The 21296-nt window shown below is 25.0% G+C and overlaps 3 protein-coding genes across 10 annotated transcripts; 2 read left to right on the plus strand and 1 right to left on the minus strand.

Annotated features, from left to right (window-relative positions):
• Positions 1-2094: 2094 nt before the first annotated feature.
• LOC122532211 (60S ribosomal protein L10a) lies at positions 2095-5638 on the minus strand. Its single transcript, XM_043660791.1, has 5 exons — positions 5534-5638; positions 4761-4916; positions 4125-4273; positions 3718-3890; positions 2095-2326 (listed from the first exon to the last, which is right to left on the minus strand). Exons 1-5 carry the CDS (start codon positions 5536-5538, stop codon positions 2156-2158), a joined length of 654 nt encoding a protein of 217 aa, XP_043516726.1. The 5' UTR covers positions 5539-5638; the 3' UTR covers positions 2095-2155.
• Positions 5639-5978: 340 nt separating this feature from the next.
• On the plus strand, positions 5979-19146 carry LOC122532071 (TBC domain-containing protein kinase-like protein). Of its 8 annotated transcripts, none has more exons than XM_043660556.1 (15): positions 8148-8459; positions 8670-8880; positions 8956-9205; positions 9309-9537; positions 10078-10352; positions 10422-10568; positions 10648-10768; positions 11587-11748; positions 11828-12005; positions 12072-12278; positions 12383-12642; positions 12723-12850; positions 12921-13083; positions 13144-13253; positions 19119-19146. In XM_043660556.1, exons 2-14 carry the CDS (start codon positions 8676-8678, stop codon positions 13249-13251), a joined length of 2433 nt encoding a protein of 810 aa, XP_043516491.1. In that variant the 5' UTR covers positions 8148-8459; positions 8670-8675; the 3' UTR covers positions 13252-13253; positions 19119-19146. The 8 variants fall into 8 exon arrangements, with proteins under 8 accessions (XP_043516482.1, XP_043516462.1, XP_043516491.1 ...); XM_043660520.1 differs by lacking the exon at positions 19119-19146 and adding an exon at positions 13341-13569; XM_043660547.1 differs by lacking the exons at positions 8148-8459; positions 19119-19146 and adding an exon at positions 5979-5999 and having other exon boundaries at positions 13144-13303.
• On the plus strand, positions 16444-21144 carry LOC122532064 (protein broad-minded-like). Its single transcript, XM_043660500.1, has 8 exons — positions 16444-18327; positions 18397-18734; positions 18818-19011; positions 19085-19417; positions 19502-19821; positions 20211-20388; positions 20478-20693; positions 20780-21144. The coding sequence occupies exons 1-8, from the start codon at positions 16652-16654 to the stop codon at positions 20885-20887; spliced, it is 3363 nt and encodes a 1120-aa protein (XP_043516435.1). The 5' UTR covers positions 16444-16651; the 3' UTR covers positions 20888-21144.
• Positions 21145-21296: the final 152 nt, after the last annotated feature.

The raw sequence follows: 21296 nt of genomic DNA on the forward strand, positions 1-21296 counted from the left end.
TTATGTTTTTGAGATATTTTAATACTCTTTGCATGTCATTTTGAGAAGTCAGGTTTATGTTTGCGTTGATTCCGTATTTCTCTCTTTGAGTTTTTGTGGTGTGACATTCGTGCAGTATGTAGGTTATTGTTAATGGATGGTTATTGCAATGAGTGGGTGGTTTACATCTTTATTATGAGAAATTTATAAAATCACTAAATAATATATAATTGTTATTGAAGTTTTAATACAATTTATGATTTTAACTGTGTCTTAAAAAATTATTTGTTATAGCTTTAGATGATTTTATATCTTTAGATCGGTAGAGATTTGTTTAGAAAATAATTAATTAGCCATAAGTATGATTTTCGAAGTGAAACTTTTGTTATTACATCGTATTTTATTCATTATAGAGAGACAAATTTTCAAAAGAAATATGGAACTTAATTAACGTTTCATTAGTTTCATTTGAAAGTTTCATAGAATTCATTTTATTCAATAAATGATATATTTACATTTTATTGTTAAATGCAGGGAAAATAGTATCTATCATCGCACATAGATCCACTATTAAGTATTCCAGTATTTTTCTTTTTTGCTTTCTGTCTCGCTAAATAACCGTGAACTCATATTTCTACATTTTGGCCAAGTTTCTTCTCAAGATTACACTGATTTACGTATATATAACAAAAATCACAATCTCACGTTTTAATTGTTCAATAAATATTTTTTATGCAAACAATAACATTCTTAGAAAGAAAAAAGTGCCGCCTCATCTTTTCAACAATTTTTTCATTTTTCTTCCATTTTCCATAATTTTAATATTTTTTCCCAAAAAACTTTTTTACGTTACAATAAGCAAAATACAAAAATACATTAAAAAAGAATTGACCTTGAGAATCATGCTGAAAGTCAATTTTACAGTCCACTTTTTGAACAGATCTTTACCTTCCAAAATTATGACAAATAAGTTTTTGTCATGCATATATAAACGACTTGTTATGTATCTTTGAAATTTAAACTAAACGAAAATAAAACTAACAAATAAACACTAATTTCATCCAAATTCTCGCAATATTTTCAATATAAAAGAAAAAAATATAACTCTATGACCTTTTTATTCACGTATGGTATAAATAAGTTAATTAAATCAATTATTTTTAAAATATTTTCAAACAAATCTCATTTATCATAGTTAATAATTGAAAAAATATAATAATCGACTATTATTTAAGAAGATAAAAAGATACGTAATATTAAATACAATATATAAATTAATTAATCGACTATTATTTAAGAAGATAAAGAAAGATACGTAATACATTAAATATGAAAAATATAATCATTAATAAGATTAGGGGATTAAAAATTATTGATGAATTAAATCTAAAAATAGAACTTTTAAGTTGAGAAATTTACTGTTCAAAACTTATGGCTGTATGAAAGTAAATATTTTTCATGTATTTTTTTATCATTTTAATCATTGACTACAATGTTTTAATGTCACTTCCTGTGTCACCTTTCAAGATTACCATCTACCACAGACAAAATTTTCTGCTAGTTATCTATAATATTATTTTCGAAAATGCCCATGTTCTAATTTGGAATATTAAAAATAAATAAAAACAATGTGAGGATTTTTGAAAATTAAAATCTATGTTAAGATCCAAAATTTTGCAAAAAACATTGGAAATTAGATTAAGTTACATTTGGAATACTTTAAACCAGCTGTTAAACCAGCTATATGGTGCTCTCAACACATATCAATACGATTGCCTCAATTCTAAGTGCAAAATTTTTGATCTTAAAATACTCTTTCTGCAAAATGAACTTTTTAAAATTTTAGCAAATTAGCATAAATTATGTTGTATTATTTACAATATTAATGTCTTCGAAAATTTAGTTCTTGAATTAATCTTCGATTTTGTTTTAGCAACAAAATATACTATAAAATAAATTTACATTTATGTAAATGTCTTTTAATTAAATGTTACATAGAATTACAACATATTGTATTAAAATATAAAAATTTTTTTAATAAATACAGAATTTGTATGGTATTCAATGAGATAATTCTAATTGAAATTTTTTACAATAAATTATAGCATACATATATTAAATTTTTACTTTTGTTTTATTTTTTCATTGTACATCAATGGTACTTGTATTAATTGAATTAGTACAATCTTTGAGGAGGTCCCATAGAAGATTTTATATGAAGAGAACGCACATTTTGCCAATGTTTTTTTAACAATGAAACCAAGAAATTAATCGAAAGATGTACATTTTGTACCAATTCATCTGGTGTCATTTCCACGTGTCCTACAGCTACTGATAGACATAATACCTGAAAAAATATTTATCAAATTACACTCAAATGTTATAAATTATTAATGCGTCACGGCAATTTTGAATTTGTTGCAATAAATTTTTTAAATCAGGATCTTATAATATTTCGTGGTAAACATTAGTCTGCACTGACCAGTTGACTTGATCATCTTTTGCTCAGTTCTACATTTTAAAAATACGTGCATTTTTATTAAGAGCAATATCTTTTAAATTCTAAAATAAACTGTAAAGTATTTTGTAAAGAGTATTTGTTATTTACATTAGATGAAGCAAACAATTTTAAGCGATTTTCTCAACAATGTGAATTACATTACGTTATATTTTATCGAATCCAGAGGCATATGATAACAATATGGATACATGAATAGATTCTTTAGCTCCTTGTGTATAATCTTAACATGTTGATCGTTGAGCATAAATTGAGTAGGTTTTTTGCGAAGCCACGAATTTAGTTTTAGCTTCACTCTTTAGGCATTCTATTTTTTCTTTTTTTTTTAAGTTTATGACATAGTGCTTCAGAGTTAACGTATCAAATTAAGTTTTTACACATTTTTGCATCCCTCAAGTATTATCATAAGACCATTTAGAATTCGAGACCTTTAAATCTTAGTAAAAATGTTTTCCAATATATTACAAATAACTATTAAAGTACTATTTTCATGTAAATACAATATTATTACTTCTTTAAAATAATTTAATAACTTACTATATTATTATTATTATAATATTGTTATTTGATAATTTAATTTGGTCAATTTAAAAATAATTTACTATTAAAAACTAATTTTTTTAAATTAAATATTACATCTTTTAATGCCTTAAAATTTAAAAATAAAATCGCGATTCTATGTGGGTGACGCAACTGAAAATTGACTGTCACCCACATGCGTCGATCAACATATTAATATACGATCTCTTTCTTGTAACTCAAAATCATGTTCTCGAAACAGCTTTCGGCATAATTCTGGATGAACATCTTTTTCAAATACAGTTTTGACCATATCTGCTTTGGAATCGGATTCCTTTTTATTTCAGAGATAATTAATATAGTAATTATAAATAATAATATAATAATTAATATTAAATATATATATCGACAGTTTTTTTGCAAATACTTTGAAAATTAAGAAAGTTTGATGTTTATATGCAAAGGAAAAAATGTATAAAATGTCAAATTTTAACACTTTACCGACCGGTAGCCTATTAATCGGTTTACCTATCAACTGCTACTGGTCGATAAAGTGTTAACATAAAAACATATTTAAAAATCATCAAAATCAATAAGATGTCCGCTTTCTGAACAATTACTATATTACGTAGTATAATTTTTTATTTTAACAAATTTTATAGCAAAATTTTATGTTAATACAAGTACGTAATAAAATTTACCTTTTTCATTTGAAATTTAATTGTAGCTTTCACCTCATCTATTTTTCCTACCATTGATTCTTGATGAGAGAGAAGACCAGGGAATTTACCAGCCTTGTTGAGACCAGGACCAAGAATACGTGGAATTTGTTTAATCAAGGATTCACTAGCTAAGAATGCATCATATTTTTTAGCTGCAAAAGGCACATACAAGTTAATTATAAAACGAGAATATAACAAAATTGATTTAAAAAATGTTTCAGCACGGATTGAGGTACGAAGCAATGAAACACAACGTCCTCACCTAGTGAAGAATTTAATTTTCTTCCATTAGACGACCACTACTACAAATTATAAATTAGCAATGGTGCTTTTTGGAAGAGGCAAAGAAAAAGATTAAATATACAAAATAAAAAATTTTAAATTACCTAGTTTCTTTACAAGTTTTTTGTTCTTATTTAATTTTTTCAATGCTTCTGCATCCATATATGGAATATTATTAGCTTTAGCTTCATCACAATGCTGTTGATCTCCCAAAACACAAACTTGCATCTTTGGTCTTGGAATATTTTTTAACCTTTAAGACATAAATGGCATGCATAATATTATATGTTTATTATAATTATTGAAAAATAAAAATATAATTATCAATATTCTCAGTAATATATTATATAACCACACAAATTATTCAGATAATACATGCAAAATGGTTCAACATCATTGAAGATTGGTAATTTGAATAACTGAATTGACTGATTGGAAGTTTGAATAATTGAATTGACTGAATAGTTAACTTATGTTAACCAAATGTTAACTTACCCGCAGGATCACAAGTCATGATCCTGTGATAATTATAAAGGTAAAAAACCTCCCCAATTTATTTAAGACCTTGGGTGAGGGTCCGCTAGATGAAATCTAGCTTCCTGACTATGCATGAAGTAATCTTTTCGGATGTTTATTAAAAACAAAAAAATGAAAAGACAAAAAGAATAAAAAGAATAAAATAGATTTTATAGTAATCATTAGAAACCGAAAAGAATCCTCAATGTCAGGTAGAAACATACTTGACGGTGCCTGAGAAACGTTTATCCTTTTGTGGATCATAATTCTTCAAGCCAATTTGTAGTTCCACTGTTTCTAAGAACTTCCTTTTCTTATCTTGTGAATGTTGGAGAACAGCATTCACGCATTCATAGAGAGTGTCGCGTGATACTTTGGACCTATTGATTACAATTATCATTACAATCAAGATTTAAATTTAAAACAATTATTACTAGATAGTTCATCTATATTGGTTATAAATAAAAATATTAATCTTAAGAGTGAGAAACATGAAATATAAGATAGAAATATTTTTAACTGATTCATCAATACTAGTATATTTCTGATATAAAATGAAATTTTTTATAATTAAGAAATAACCTATAACAAACATTTTTGTATATAAACTTTCTTCATTGTCTTGATGGTATATAAGTAATACCTACTTTTTTGTTTAATATCCTTTTTAATATCCTACTGTAATATCAAATTATTATAAAATAAAGCAAAAAGAATTGAACATATAATAGAAATAAGATATTTATTTATATTTATGAAATACTTAAAATTCACTTCAAACATACCTAAAAAATTATAACAGTATAGAAATTAATACAATAAAAATTGTATGGTACAATATGTCCAGAGGTTGATACAGTATAAATGTATTAAGCAATGCTTATTTTTAAAAAATATAAGTAATAATATTAAGAGAACATATTAAAATAAGTATTATTTATAATATTAAAGAAATAAAATTTTAGATTTTTAAAATATAAAAAGATTAAATACTCACGTCATTGTACTTCCTTACGATGGTTTAAAGCAAAGAACCAACCTAGAGTCTGGCTAAAACCAGAAAGAAAGAGAATGCATATAAGCAAGCAAACCCAGTGAAAACAATTATTTGCTAGATGGGATTACGTCTATCAATATTAAGATCTCTAATTTAGTATCTAAAATTGTCACAGATGGCGGTATACTTTCATGTGAACTCGGCTTTATACATATTCGTATATTTAAAATGAAATTTGATATCGTTTGTACATACATGAAATGTAAAACATAGTTTGCGTATCATTAAAAAATTTAAAACTAAATAATTTAATCATAATAACTTATTAAAAAATGTAATAATACACAGATTAGTGGATGATATATTTAATAAGAAGATAATCAATTCAAAAAAGTCCAATACGAAGTATCCTATTGGAAAATTTAGTCGTTGAAGATTAGATTAAATTAGATTTCAATGGAGCTATGTAAATAATCTTATAGGAATAAATTTTAATTTTATTCAGTTTCATACGAGAATATGATATACTGAATATATATTTCATATGGCGTTCTTATAATGGTGCGTTTAAATCAAACGAACGAATATTCGTTCGCTTTCTTTTCACTACTTTGCACAGATTTATTATATTAACACTCGTAATGACATAAATAAAAATATAATTTTATCAAAGGCGGACGACCACTCGTTCGTTTGATGTAAATTATGAGATACAAATACCATGAGATATAAATGTATAGTATTGGTGTCGTATCGTGATACTAATTTATGTATCTCGAAAATCTTAACCGCTGACTATACTTTTCATATGAAATCGAAACATTGAAACAAATTAAATTAATTCACATAGGAGAAGGGACTCATATTTAACATAAAGAATGTGTTATTCAACAATGATATGATATATTAGGATAATTTTGAACTATTTTAAATAGTGTATAAAATTTCTTTTTCTTTTCTTATTAATGTCTTACTACTAAAAAAATGAATCCAGATGAAGATGAATGTTTCTTTAAAAAAAATTTTTTTTTTTAATAACTCATTTATCTAAAATAAATAAAACTTCAAACTCGTGCATTTAAAAAATCTTTGTTTAATATACATATTTGAGAAGAAAAATATTTTTAATCGACAGAGATCGATAGATACAACTGATCGATACAGAGATAACTGATACAACTACTCGATACGAAGAATATATATAAATATTTGATATATCATATACAGGATATCCTATGTGAAGCTAACGACTCAATTTTTTTCTTGAACTATTCGTTATAAAGAAAAATATTTTAAATAAAATTTACATTGTTTCGAGGGGGACATCTCTCAGTGACTACTTGTCTAGATAGTCACGTTTCCAAAATTTCAAGATTTCAAATTTTGTATCTGATGTCAAAAAAAATTCAACCAAGCAAGATAATGTTGATGTTCCAAGATCATTCAAGATTATTCAACGCTCAAAGCTTGAGTATCCAGAAATTATTCCTTATCTATAATATTCGAAGTGACCTTGGGCATCACTGATTTATTCTGTCCGTAAACGACAGATGCAAGACATTTTTCTTGTGGGGTTTATAAAAAAATCAGGTATTTCAGGAAGAATCCACTACTCCCCATAATATGAAAAATTATATAAGGTATGCTTGTTAACATATTACTCCCGAAACATTGGAAAGGGTGTAATTGTTGTTTAGGGATAAATCAGCGTACTGACGCCCAAGGTCACCACTTTGAATACATAGATAAGGAACAATCTCTGGATGCTCAATGAAGATAAGCTTTGAGCGGCGTTAAATGAGCTTAAATGACTTTGATACACCAACATTATTTAGGTCGCTAAATTCGCCTTGATGTCAGCTGCATGAAACTGTGTACTTGAAAATATACACTTCCATTTTAAAAAAATAAAGGTCACCTTGAAATCTCCTTGAAGCATGACCACCTAGACAAAATTTGTGGCCATCATAAGACGTTCTCCTCGAAACAACATAAGTTTTGAAAATTTTTCTTTGTAGCGAATAATTTAAAAGGAATTGCGTGTTAGCTTCATATGGGACATTCTGTATATCATGATCTACGTGTGAAACTAACTTAATAAGAAAATCACAAATTTTGCTAATAGCATCTTGTTCTTTTGTTAACTTGGATTCTGTACATTCTCTTCTTACAGCATATGTACATACATATGTCGAATATTAAACTTTGGTGGAGTTATATACAAATACTACGAAACTATAAAAAATTTTCATTTAATTTCATTTAATATTATTTTTCATTAACTTTTTATATTTTGAATAATTAATATAGTAAGCAACCTTATAATAAAGATTATATTTATGTTCTAGTAATATATTTCAATATATTGTATTTCATTATATTAACGAAAATGTTCGTTATCACGGTGTCTGCCTATAGCTAGCGACTTCACTTATTGGTTAAAATATGGATAGAAGAAATATGGCGTCGCACTGACCTGTCAAAAATACTAAAAATGCTCAACTTTATAGACGTATAACTTTTCAACCAATGGATTCCTCGCTTTAAAACTTACATTTCTGGTTGAAATTTGTCAAAATCTACGAATTAAAATAAAAAAGAAAGCTATAATTTTTGATTTCCTAAAATAAAAATTAATCTAAAATTTAATGTTTCCTAATGACATAAATTGAGGAATGACATATCTATATATATATATATATAAAGTGGGTGATCTTGTTTGCACTAATAATAATATCGATGAATAAATCAGTGATTTGATTTACTTTATATATAATAAATAAAGTAATAGATAAAAACATTTTAAGAAGTAATTAAATATATTTTTATAATTGATAATGACTACAAGTATGTATTTATCGGAGTTAATAATGTGAATATCGATGTATAATTTAAAATCTTCCAAAAATATATATTAAGAAATTAAGTACGTATATTTTATAGTTTTTTCTTATTTACATAATATATACATATTTTTTAATATATAAATTTGTAATACATATTTTTTAATATAATATATAAATTTGTAATACATATTTTTTAATATAATATATAAATTTGTTATCATCATTGGACTTAAGTTAGTTATTTAAACATTATCTTTTTTAAATATTATAAACTAATGTTTTATTTGTAGTCAAAGATGTGTCCAGCACTTTTAGAAAATGAAGAACGATGTTTTGGTGGAATGACATTTTTTGCCCAAAGTCATCCTGTTGAAGTTTGCGGTAGTAATGGTTTACCTCTTACACCAAATTCAATAACTATATATGGAAAATCTCAATTTTTAAAAACTATTCATCATCCAAATTTATCTACATATCTTGATATAATTAGGAGTAAACACGGTAAAGACCATATTTAGAAACTAAGAAATTAAAAATATTCTATATAATCATCTAATTAAAATTAGCCTTTTTTAGAACGGATAGTAGTCGTCGCAGAATATAATGGAGATCCGTTAAATAGTAAAAAGAATTTAAATACAGATGATATTCTAAAAATAGCATTTCAATGCTTGTTAGGTTTACGATATATGAACAAGTTAGGCTTAGTGCATAGACATCTAAGTCCTGAAAATATATTACTTAATAAAAGTGGAAATGTTCAATTATATAATTTTGGCCTATATTTCATGACAGATTGTGGAAAAAATGTATCTTTTCCTATTGGGTATGTGGTATAATACAAGATTTATTTTAATAAAATTTAATTCTGACTGAATATTTGATAAAAATAAGAGTTTATTTAAATACATATTACAATTTTTCATTAGTTACCCAAAGTATACAGCTCCTGAAGTGTTTTTGAGTTCTGGTGTTAGTAGCCCAAAAGTAGATTCCTGGTCTTTAGGCATGATTATTGCAGAATTGTTACTAACAAAATCAATATGGTCAGGTGTAAAATTATCTCAATGTTTGCGGAAAGTTCTTAGTCTAATACATTGTGAAACTTCTGTATTTGAACGTCTTGCAAGAGAAATTAATTGTTATAATATTTACAAGGTATAATTTCTTATATTTGTATCTCCATATATTATTATATAGAATAGAGTTTAATAGCTAAACTTTTTCAGTATATTAAGCAAGTAAATATTATATAAACATATTTATAGATTTATTAAAAACTTATATAATAGTGGGCTTGTGATTATTATGTTAAAGATGAAAATAGATTCGTAAGATTATGTCATTGTTTTTGACAATATAATAGTGACAACAATAAGAAATTGAATTATTATTTTATAAAAATATACAATTTTGACGGATTAATTAATTCAAGTTTATTATATATATTAATAACTATGTAAAACATATTTTTCTTTTTTAAAAATTTACGCATAAAAGGTTTTTAAGATTAGGGCAATATTAGAAGCAGTATTGTTCTGTTTGTATTTCATGCTTTAATTAGAATTTTCTAAAAAAATTTTAAATTATCTGTATTTATATAATATTTTTTGCTCAATTATACCCATAAAACATACTGATAGTTTGACCATTAAACTCTAGTACATTATATGTATTTTGTATTTATTATTGTTCTAGGATTTGCCTGATAAAGTAAAAGAATTTGTAGATTGCTGCCTTCAAATTCATCCTTTAAAACGTAAAATACCAGAAGAGCTATTGAAGTTACCTATATTTGAAAAATTTTTGTTACAAAATGAGAAAGAGATAGAAAAAAATTTATATATGAATGTTATTGTTAGAAAAATGGATGAATTATATTATTTATGGCAATTAGCAGGAGGAGATATTACTGTGGAATTAAAGAAACAAGGACTTATCAGATCAAGACCACCCATTTTGTCTATTCCAAAGTAATTATAAAATTTTATAAGTATCATATTCTGCGAAAAAGAAACACTATTTATTAATGTTTTTTTTAGTTTAGTAATACTTTTAGGTCAAATGTTTGGCAGAAGAGATACAGCGGGATTATTCGATTTACGTGTGGTTAAAATTCCTCTCGATACACTACATCAACGTTTATCTCATATTCCATATATAGCTAATTATCCGTGGTTAACAGATCAGTACGTGTAATAAAGATAAATGTAAATTTTGCTTTTTTTCTTTTGATCTTATATAATTCATCTGTGAAATGTTTTACAGAATGCGTGTTCAATCACAAGAAGAACTGATAGATGCTGCTTCTCAATTACCTTTAATTATAAGAGAAAGAGATACGGAATACCAATTTTATAGAATTGTTTTATATGATAGATTATTACAGGTGATTACATTAGTGTTAATATTTAATATTTAGTTTAATACTGATGTTAATATATATATAGATTAGTAAAGATAATTATATTATTTTAACCTTTTTGCATTGAAGAATAAAGTAGTTTATTCCACACTGCCATATAATAGAGTACTATACTTTTAAATTATTTCATGCACAAAAAGAAATTATTTGTTTATAAAAAATATTTTTTTAATTTAATATTGCTAATCTCTTTCACATCTCTTATGAATTGATGAAATGTTAGACAAACTATTTAGTGAGATGTTTTACTTATAAGTACGAAAAAGTTAAATATTTTTTAAGTTTAAAATTATTTATCATAAATTTATTGATAATTTACAAAAATAGAATTTTCTCATAGAAAATTTGAAAATATTTTTTCTTTCGTAATGTATTGTAATAAAATATTTTAATAAAACTATCAATTGATAAAATTATAACATATTGATCTATTGATGAAGCTATATATTGATAAAACTATGACATATTTTGATAAAGTTATTCCTATATTTCCATAATTATAATTTATATTTTGATAAACTGTCTTAGCTAAGGAATGTTCAATTTTTACTTGATTTTGGAATCAATATCCATTTTATATTTCAAGTACTCCTACAATTTAAGATTATAATTTGTTTCTTTAAGCAAATTACTTTTTTTGTAATAAGTAAATTGGTTGATAATATTAATTTTTGTACAATCTAGAAGTTAATTTTTTAATCGTTAGGAAGACATGTATTGCATGGTTTAACATCTATAAATATAAAATTATATTTATATGCTTATGTATGTTGATAATTTAGGTTTATCCAATTACACGAGAAGCAATAATTGAAGAAGCACACAAAGATATACCTCCACCCGTTAGAGGAGCTGTATGGGCAGCATTACTTGGTATCACTGGCGATATTCAGAAATATTATGACATGATTGATAAAGAAACACCTACTCATACAGATCGACAAGTAATTCATCATTAAATTACATTACAATGGATTTATCTTTAATTTATCTTTATGTTTTAATTTATTAACAATATTTTAGATAGAAGTAGATATACCAAGATGTCATCAATATAGTGAGTTATTATCATCTGGTGCTGGTCATGAGAGATTACAAAGATTGCTCAAAGCATGGGTTCGAAATAATCCTCATTATGTTTATTGGCAAGGATTAGATTCATTAACAGCTCCATTTTTATATCTTAATTTTAATAATGAAGGTAACAGATATATTATTTTAATACTATTTTTATAATTTACTAATTTTATTGCCATTTCTCTTTTAGCTAGAGCATTTGAATGTCTGTCTAAATTTATACCAAAGTATCTTCATAAATTTTTTCTAAAAGATAATTCTGCTATTATACAAGAATATTTAGGAAAATTTTCACAAATCATAGCTTTTCACGATCCTCAATTAGCTAATCATCTTAGATCAATTAACTTCGTATTAGAATTATTTGCTATTCCGTGGTTTTTAACAATGTTTTCACGTAAGTCATTTATTATTACTATTTGAATTATGTAAAATTGTTTATATGATAAATTTTTCTATTTTGATGTTGATTGTTGCATATATTCAAATTTTTTATTTTAGATGTGTTTCCACTTCACAAAATACTTCATTTATGGGATAAACTTTTATTAGGAGATTCTTCATTTCCACTTTTAGTTGGATTAGCGATATTGAAACAATTACGAGATTCCCTTTTAACTTCCGGTTTCAATGAATGTATCCTCTTATTTTCTGACCTTCCTGAAATTGACATCGAATTATGTGTTAAAGATTCTATGATGATGTACCAAAATACACCACCTAGTATTACTTATAGAAAACATCAATTTAATCAACCAAAGGTAGAAATATAAATTTTTATATTTTTTTATTAATTTATTGTTATAAGTATAAATTTAGAAAGAAAGATATTGCGTTATAGGATATAAATTGGTTGGAACCAGAACCTGGTACTGAAAAGATGCCAAGAATTTGTGTTGATGATTTTTTAGATTTATTAGATAATAGTCCTGATAGATTAATAGCTGTAGATATACGCAATAACATACAGTGAGTAACTTATCCGTAAAAGAAATGTTAAATCATTCTAAATTACTTTGATAATCATTTTTTCACATAGATTTGAAAGAGGTGCTGTAGTAGGCAGTATTAACATTCCATTTACAAGTGTACAACTTTCTTTAACTCACATCGAAACTCTTGGACCACATGCAAAACCACTTGTAGAAAATAAAAATAGTATTGTTGTAATTATTGGACCTCATGATCAAAATAATGCATTGGTAAATGTTATATTGTAAAATTTGATTTATTCAATATTGAAACTAAAATATCCTTTATAGTTTGCAGATTTCTTGATAAAATGTGGAGTTGTGGGTGTATGCTCTTTACAAGGAGGAATTTCTGCTTTACGGATGAAATCTCCAAACATTATAGTAGCACCGCGATAAAAGTATGTAATTGCTACATCTTTTAGTATAATAAATTTACATCAACATACTTAAAAATTATACAACTTATATAAATGTATATATTATAGAATATCCCAGTATTGATACAATCAAGGAAGAGATGAGTTTCGAAAAGAAAGAATAAGATTTTTTCGTTTAAAGTTTTGTCGAAAAAATCAAGTTAAAAAATTTATTAAATTTTAAATTTAGCCAATTCTAAACGTGATAGAAAAAAATAATTAATAGGAAGTTATTCTACTTGTATAATCGAAAATGTAGAATAACATTTTTTTGGATGCTCCGTTTTTTGAGAAAATTGAGTTTAAAAATTTATTAAATACGTGTGTATCAATACAATTTTTAAGGAAAAATATTCAAAGTCTGTTTTCTTGAAAATGAAGCTTTTGAAAAAATTTTATTCTTTATCTTCAACTTATTTTTGCACTTAGAATAATCTGTTAATTTTTTTCTGTTACTAAATTAGCCAAATTCCAGTATGTTTGATAAATTTTCAAACTTGATTTTCTCGAAAATGAAATATTTTACAAAAAAATGTATTCTTCATTTCTGACATACACAATCATCCCCTCCTCGCTTGTATTACCGATGAGACATCCTGTATGTATGTATGTATACTCTCTCTCTCTCTCTCTCTCTCTCTCTCTCTCTCTCTCTATATATATATATATATATATATATATATATATATATATATANTATATAATTTATTTATTTATTTATTTATTTATATCATAAAAAAAATAAGAAAAAAATATAGAAAATTTTGTTATTTTCTAATTTTTGAGAAAATCGAAAAATTAAAAAAAATATGGAATAAATTTAGCCCACATTGCTGATCGAGATAAAATTTGGTGTTAGAAGAGATATAAAAGGATGCTAAAATTTTTATTTCTAACGATATAAGTTCTCTATATTGCTGGATTATTTTTATCTAATAATCGTATTGTTTCCCACTTTTTTTTTTAATTATAATTGTATACAATTATAATTATATTAATATATAATTATATTTAGAGTCTTCGTACGCCTCTTATAACACTCTCTAAATTTTATCTCAATTCTCGGTCATTCCGAATAATATTCATACATTTTTTATAGAACGTTTCATTTCTAAAAAAATTAAATTTAAATATTTACCAATATATACAGTTACGGACAAAATTGAGTGGACAGGTAATGGAAATAGATATGAATTAAATTTAGTCAAAGCATTATTATTACGTACTTAAGTTTTATATATTACATATCTTTATGGTACATAGATTATTTAGCGAATGATTGAAATTAATATTTACATTGGTGAAATAAGATATACTTAAAGAAAAAGTTAGCAGATTGTCGATGGACAAAAATAAGTGGACACTCCTTTGTTTCGTTACTCCAAGGCAAACAATGTAAACAAATGTGAAGCGTTGCTCCCATTCTTACGCTGTGGTATCAAATTGTTTAGTTGTTTTCTATACAGGACAGATTATTTGTAAAGAAATAGCAGAATGTCAGCAAGAAAAATTTCAAATCAAATTCGTTATTTGATTATATCGAACTGCTGCAATCAATTAAGTTACCATGTGATAGCAAAAAAGTTCGGTGTTTTCAAAAGTGCGGTAGAAAAAATTTATAAAAAATAATTAGTACACAAAACGGTTAAAAATTTAAGTGGTCGCGCACGTAAACGTTGTACCATCGCGAAGGAAGATCGTCGAATTATTCGTAAATGTCGACAGAATCCAAGAATCGCATCGCAAAATATCGTAGAAACGTTAGAATTAAATGTATCATCAAAAACAGTATGACGTAGGTTGCAGGAGTTGGGATTAAGATGTAAAGCCAAATGTAAGCCATACATTAATCAAACAAATATGAAGAAACGTTTAGCTTTTGCTAAAAAATATGTAAATATGCCAATATTTTTATAATTTCTCTCATTCTGGAGAAAAATAATATGGAGTGACAAAAGCAATTGACGTTGCAATTTGAATTGCAACAATTGAAAAGAAATTATTATGTGAAAAAAATATGAAGCATACCCAAGCCGTTCATCACGTCAACTTTGGAGGAGAGTCATTAATGTTATGGAGGTGTTTTTCATAGAATGGAGTTGGTAGTTTGGTACAAATTGAAGGAATAATAAATGCTGACAAATACATTGAAATAATAAACGAAAATTTAGAAGAGACAGTTCTAAAAATGGGTCTCGAAGAAGAATTTATTTTACAGCAGGACAACGACCCAAAGCACACTGTTAAAGACTAATAAATTTTTTGTGAATTCAAATATTAAATTGTTGGAATGGCACAAAGTCTGGATTTGAATCCAATGAAAATTTATGGAGTGTATTGTATTTAAAAGTGCCATTAGAAAAACAAAAGAACAAGAACAATTGTTTTAAGAATTTGTAATTAGCATTTGAAAATATCGATAAAAAATACATTGAAAATCTGATAAATAGCATCCCACGGCGCAATTAGAAGAAATTATTAAAGCAAAGGGTGGACATACTAAATATTAATTTTATATTTCTTATATATTTTATTACATGTCCATTTATTTTTGTCCATCGACAATCTGTTAACTTTTTCTTTAAGTATATCTTATTTCAGCACCAATGTAAATATTAATTTTAATCATTTGCTAAATAATCTATGTACCATAAAGATATATAAAATTTAAGTACATAATAATAGTACCACTTTGACTAAATTTAATTTCATTCATCTATTTCCATTACCTGTCCACTCAATTTTGTGAATTGAATTATATCTAAACTGTATTTTTTTAAAAAATAGCCTTAAGAAACGCCTTAAATGGGGAAATCTTAAAGAACATTTTTAATCTTAAAGAAGTTTTTTTATTTTTTTGTTCATTCTCAAATAATCTGCTAATTCTATTATCATATAATCTGCTTACATGTATTAATCTAATTTGCATGTACTGAATAAATTTTCAAATTCGATTTTTTCAAGAACTAATTTTCTAATTCTATTTTATTATATCGTTTTTTACCTTCTTATAAAGAATCATTGCATGTATGTTTGTATATAATTTTTCATTATATTTCTATATATTCCTGTAATATTTTATTTCATTATATTATTTGTATAGTATTATTAACTTAAATAACTGTTAAATATTATAATATTATATATTTTTTTAATATTGAGATTATAAATGATTGTAGTAAGTAATATGTATTACATTAATTAAAAGAATTAAATTTTTATTATACTCTATGTATAAAGTATGCCATATCTTTATTTGCTTTAGATGGTTACTATAGGAACATAGTCAAAACATTAGAATTTTAGCATAAAGATTTCATTTACATGTTCAGTTACAACTACAGCTATTCTGATTGATTAAATTCATTTATTTTATAAATATGGAAAGTAATATTTCTCCAACTTTTCAAAAGTGGATAAAAAGGTGTTTAAAAAAAGAATTTGAAACGAATATACAAGAATCATTGAGAAAAAATGTGGATAATATAAATATTGTTCGAAAAATTGTACGTTCAAAAGAAATGTCCGTTTTAGTAAACTCTATAAGAACTACAATCATTGAACAATCTGCTTCGATATCTGCATCAACTTTAATTTCTGATTCGCGACCACAATCATCCTTCTCTTGCATCAGTGATCAAACAAGTGAAGATTGGAATTCTCCATTAAATAACGATGAATCTTATAATATTATTCTTGATAAAATTAATCAAAATAAACCTGTTCATGTAAGATTAGCTGGTTATGAAATTTTATTAAAAAGTGAGCTATCAAATCTAAATACTAATCCTATATGGGATTCATTTCAAAAAGCTCTGCTAGATGGTCTGATAGATGAAAGTAGGCCTATTTTTGAAGCAAGTTTACAAGCACATGCAAAATTGCTCACTTGTTTACAATCGTCTGATGTATATACCAATTTATTGAATGCTTTTAATACTCAATATTATTCACAAAAAACATTTGAAATTTTACCTACATTAATTTCCGGAATTAATTTTAAATTCTTTTTCCATGAAAGAATATTTCGGATCATGCATCTAATAATTTGTTATCATGAAGAAAGATTAAAAAATGCAAGAAATCCTGATAAAATTATAGAAGAATTAATAGAGCAATTTATAATGTTTTTGAGTACACATGAATTTAAAAGTGTAACACAATCAAAAACATTAAATACACTCAATATTATTTCTGTATTAGAACCACGTGCTGATTGGAGTAGAAAATGGATTGTTAGTCTTGCTACTAGAAAAATGTTTTTAACTGCTTTAGGGAGATCGCCAAATTTATTACAGCAAATAATGCATTATGTACATAAAGGATTGGAAGAACCTCCTCATTCTATAGCAGTGTCTATTTATGATGATCCAATGGAAGTTGTTATTAATGGGCATACAGTGGAAACAGTAACTTATCTTCATTGTTTATGTTTCATTTCTCAACTTTGTGCTTATGAAGCAGGACGTGAACTTTTAATAGAAAATACATTAGACATTCCATTTTCAGTTTCTGAATTTTTAACTGCTTCCTTGAGAGCTTTGAATAAATTATCTACAAAGACATTAAACAATGTATATGATGTTTCTTGTTATGCTTTACAATTTATTTTAGACAAGTCAATCACATTATATAATGATGAATTTTATCATATTGCGCTGTGTCATTTATCATCTTTTTCTGAAAATAACATTACCATATGGCCACATACATTAAATATTATCCTACGTATGTTAGACACAGCAGATGGTTCTACATTCCTTATCTCGGAATGCAAAGAACATACAGTAAATTTTGAAAATAATATATCAAAATGTCCAGCTATGTTTATTATAATAATAGCGTCGAATATGTTACAACAACCTCTTTCCATAATGAATATAGAATATCTTGTTAAATTATTTGAAGTAATACAAAAGTTATTTGATGTATTTGATGCATATGAAATAGTACAGTGTAAAATAGAAAAAGAATTTTATCCAGCTGTATCATACTTTTATAAGAAATTGGATAAATCTTATTTTGGAAATGAAAATAAAACTCAACAAATAAATAGGTAATTTACATACATACAATATATATAATATAAATTAATTATAGTATTAAGAAAGTATTTTATTTATAGTACAGTAAATGCGTTATTACTCAAAATGGTATCTATACCATTTGGATTGAAAAGTCTTGTTCAAGAATCATCAGTGTTTCAAGAATTAATTGAAGGATCTATTGTACCTTTAAAAATGTCGTGGGCATCAATTGAAGTAGTTAATTTTGTATCATCTGCTGCTTTTTTCCATTTGGGGTACAATGTAATTGCCAATCTTGCACCTCATGTTTTATCTACCTTACTCGCAGAAACATGTAAAATATTAGAAGATCTACACCATTTTCACGATCCATGGGATCATACAAATGTTCAGAAATTTTTACATATACTAACAATTTTTTCTCTTAATTTCAAGTGTAAGAATAATGACAAAACTTTTTTATTGTATACTATTATAATTTGAATTTATTGTTATAAATTATTTATTTTCTATATATAGGTTTTTGTGCATTTATGACAAATAGTCAAGAGTCATATAATGAAGAACATAATTATCCACTTAATTTATCAGAATTATTTAATGATTCAATAAATCCTGACTCAAATTATCATTATTTAGGACTTTTATCGTTAGATATTGTAATATGGAATTTGAACATTTGTTTATATCTATTAGAATTACTAAATTTTCAGGTTAATATATTTATCCTTTAAAATTAAAATATTTAATTTTCCTTTCATATTTTTATGATATAAATTTTTTTAGAACATTTTATTACGATTTCTAAACTTTAATACAGAAATTATAAATGAAGAAATAAATATAAACTATATTGATAATTATACTTTGATACGACGTAAAATTATATCCAAAACATATTTTATTGAGAATAAAGATAAAGAAGAAACTTCTAAACCAAAAGAATATGATACATCAGAGCTGTATCCACTAAAATTGAACGAACAAAGTTATTTCTTGGAAAGTGAATATGATACGGAATTAGAAAGTTTACTTCAAGAAAATAAACCTGGATTATTAGATAGTAGTTGGGTCAAACAAATTAGAGAAGCATATACAGCATCACAAAATCCAATAAAAGTAAATACAAATTTTAATATCTATTTGATACCATCTTTTTTTAAACTGCTGTACTTTCATAAAATAAATTTTTTTATTTACTAGAACATGATATTAATTCAATTAGTGGATCAGATGCAGAAAGCAATTCCTACTGCAGAATGGACAGAAAATTTTCAATGGAAGGAAAATATATTATCAAGTACAGATTGTTGGTTTGCAGAAGAAATACATGGAATTGATTTAGTTTTTTATTATGCAGAACAAAATAATGTTTTAGAAAATACAATTGAAATGAAAGAAAAATTACAAAAATTTATAAATGCATGTTATGCATTTATACAATATGAAAGACCAATAAAATTTGATGGATTTGATTGGTTTTTATCAACAGTATTTATTATTTGTGAAGGAAATGTAGACAAGTATGCATAGATTATTATTATTACTGTATAATATAATTTTACTCTAAATATGATTTTATAATTGTTAAATAATTTTTTAATTTTTTATTATTGCATATACACCTCAGTTGACCGCGAATACACCCCTTAGTAGTAAATTCAAAATACTTTGTCAAAATTATCTTATAAATAATTTAAAGACCCTTTCAATAAAACAATATTGAAATTACTACTCTTTATTCGAAAACAAATTATAGGGTAACTCTAGCAAGTCAGTGTATCATCATTGGTAGGTCTCAGATTGAAAACTTGGTCATCATTGCAATAATAATATGCATAAGACAATTAGTTATCATCACTGACCTAAATTTTTTTATGATGATATCATACAATGCGATAATTAATTACAGATGTAAAATGTTTATTACTCAATTAATTCAATTCCCAGTAATTCCATTTTTATGGTCTAATCTGGGGAAAGTTATAGATAAAAATGTTAAGGAAGAATGTGCTACACAATATACATTTATGCAAATTTTAGAAAGTATTATTAGTAATGAACTTCCACATATCAAATTTGTACTTAAGGTATATATTGAAAAATCAATTATTGAATGAATTGTCATTATTTATCTTTTGTTAAAAATTATTATATATTTATTTATGTTTCAATACAGAATACATCTGGAGTGGATTGGTCTTTAATATGCAATTTAATGATATCTCAATGTTTTTGGGGCATACTTCCATGGTCTCAAATTATGCATTTTTTTGCAATTTGTATTTTATTTTCACCTGATTATATAATATATTATTGTGTATCACTTCTATATCATTGTCAATATACAATAATGGAAAATGTTACTAATGGAAAATTGTGGCCAGAACATATAGTATGTATGCATATTAAATATATGTACTACCATATATTAAATATAATATATACATAATGTATAATTTATTTGTGTTGCTCATATAGGTTTTGGATGATTATCGATGTCATAATTATATAAAATTTATGGATTCATTAAATAAAAGATATGGAAACAAAATTTTACCAAAATTTTCAGTTAAAGGATTTAATTAAATATAATAGAACAAAGATTTATTTTTGTTATAAAGATACTGAAAAATTTCATTTTTAATAAATATTCATTATAAATAAAAAAAGGAAATAATCGTGTATTTTTATTAAATAAAAATGTTTTTTGATATTATTAGATATTGTAAGTAAGATTTTGAAGTAAATTTATGTATATGCAAATTTATATATTATGTAAATTTATGAATGTATATGAGTATTATTGGAATGATATAACATTAAACTCTGAATAACTAATAAAACATTTTCATTTATTTTCTAAGAAAATCCATATCTAGTAATAATTTAATGAATAATTATCTTATTGTCTATAAGAATGTTTTTATTTATAGATTTTTATAGAAAATACTTTGTACGTAATATGTGCAATATTTATACAAGTTATACCTTTTAA

This window comes from Frieseomelitta varia, unplaced genomic scaffold (genome assembly GCF_011392965.1).
Source record: "Frieseomelitta varia isolate USP_RPSP 00005682 unplaced genomic scaffold, Fvar_1.2 scaffold_14, whole genome shotgun sequence".
NCBI classification, from domain to species: domain Eukaryota; kingdom Metazoa; phylum Arthropoda; class Insecta; order Hymenoptera; family Apidae; genus Frieseomelitta; species Frieseomelitta varia.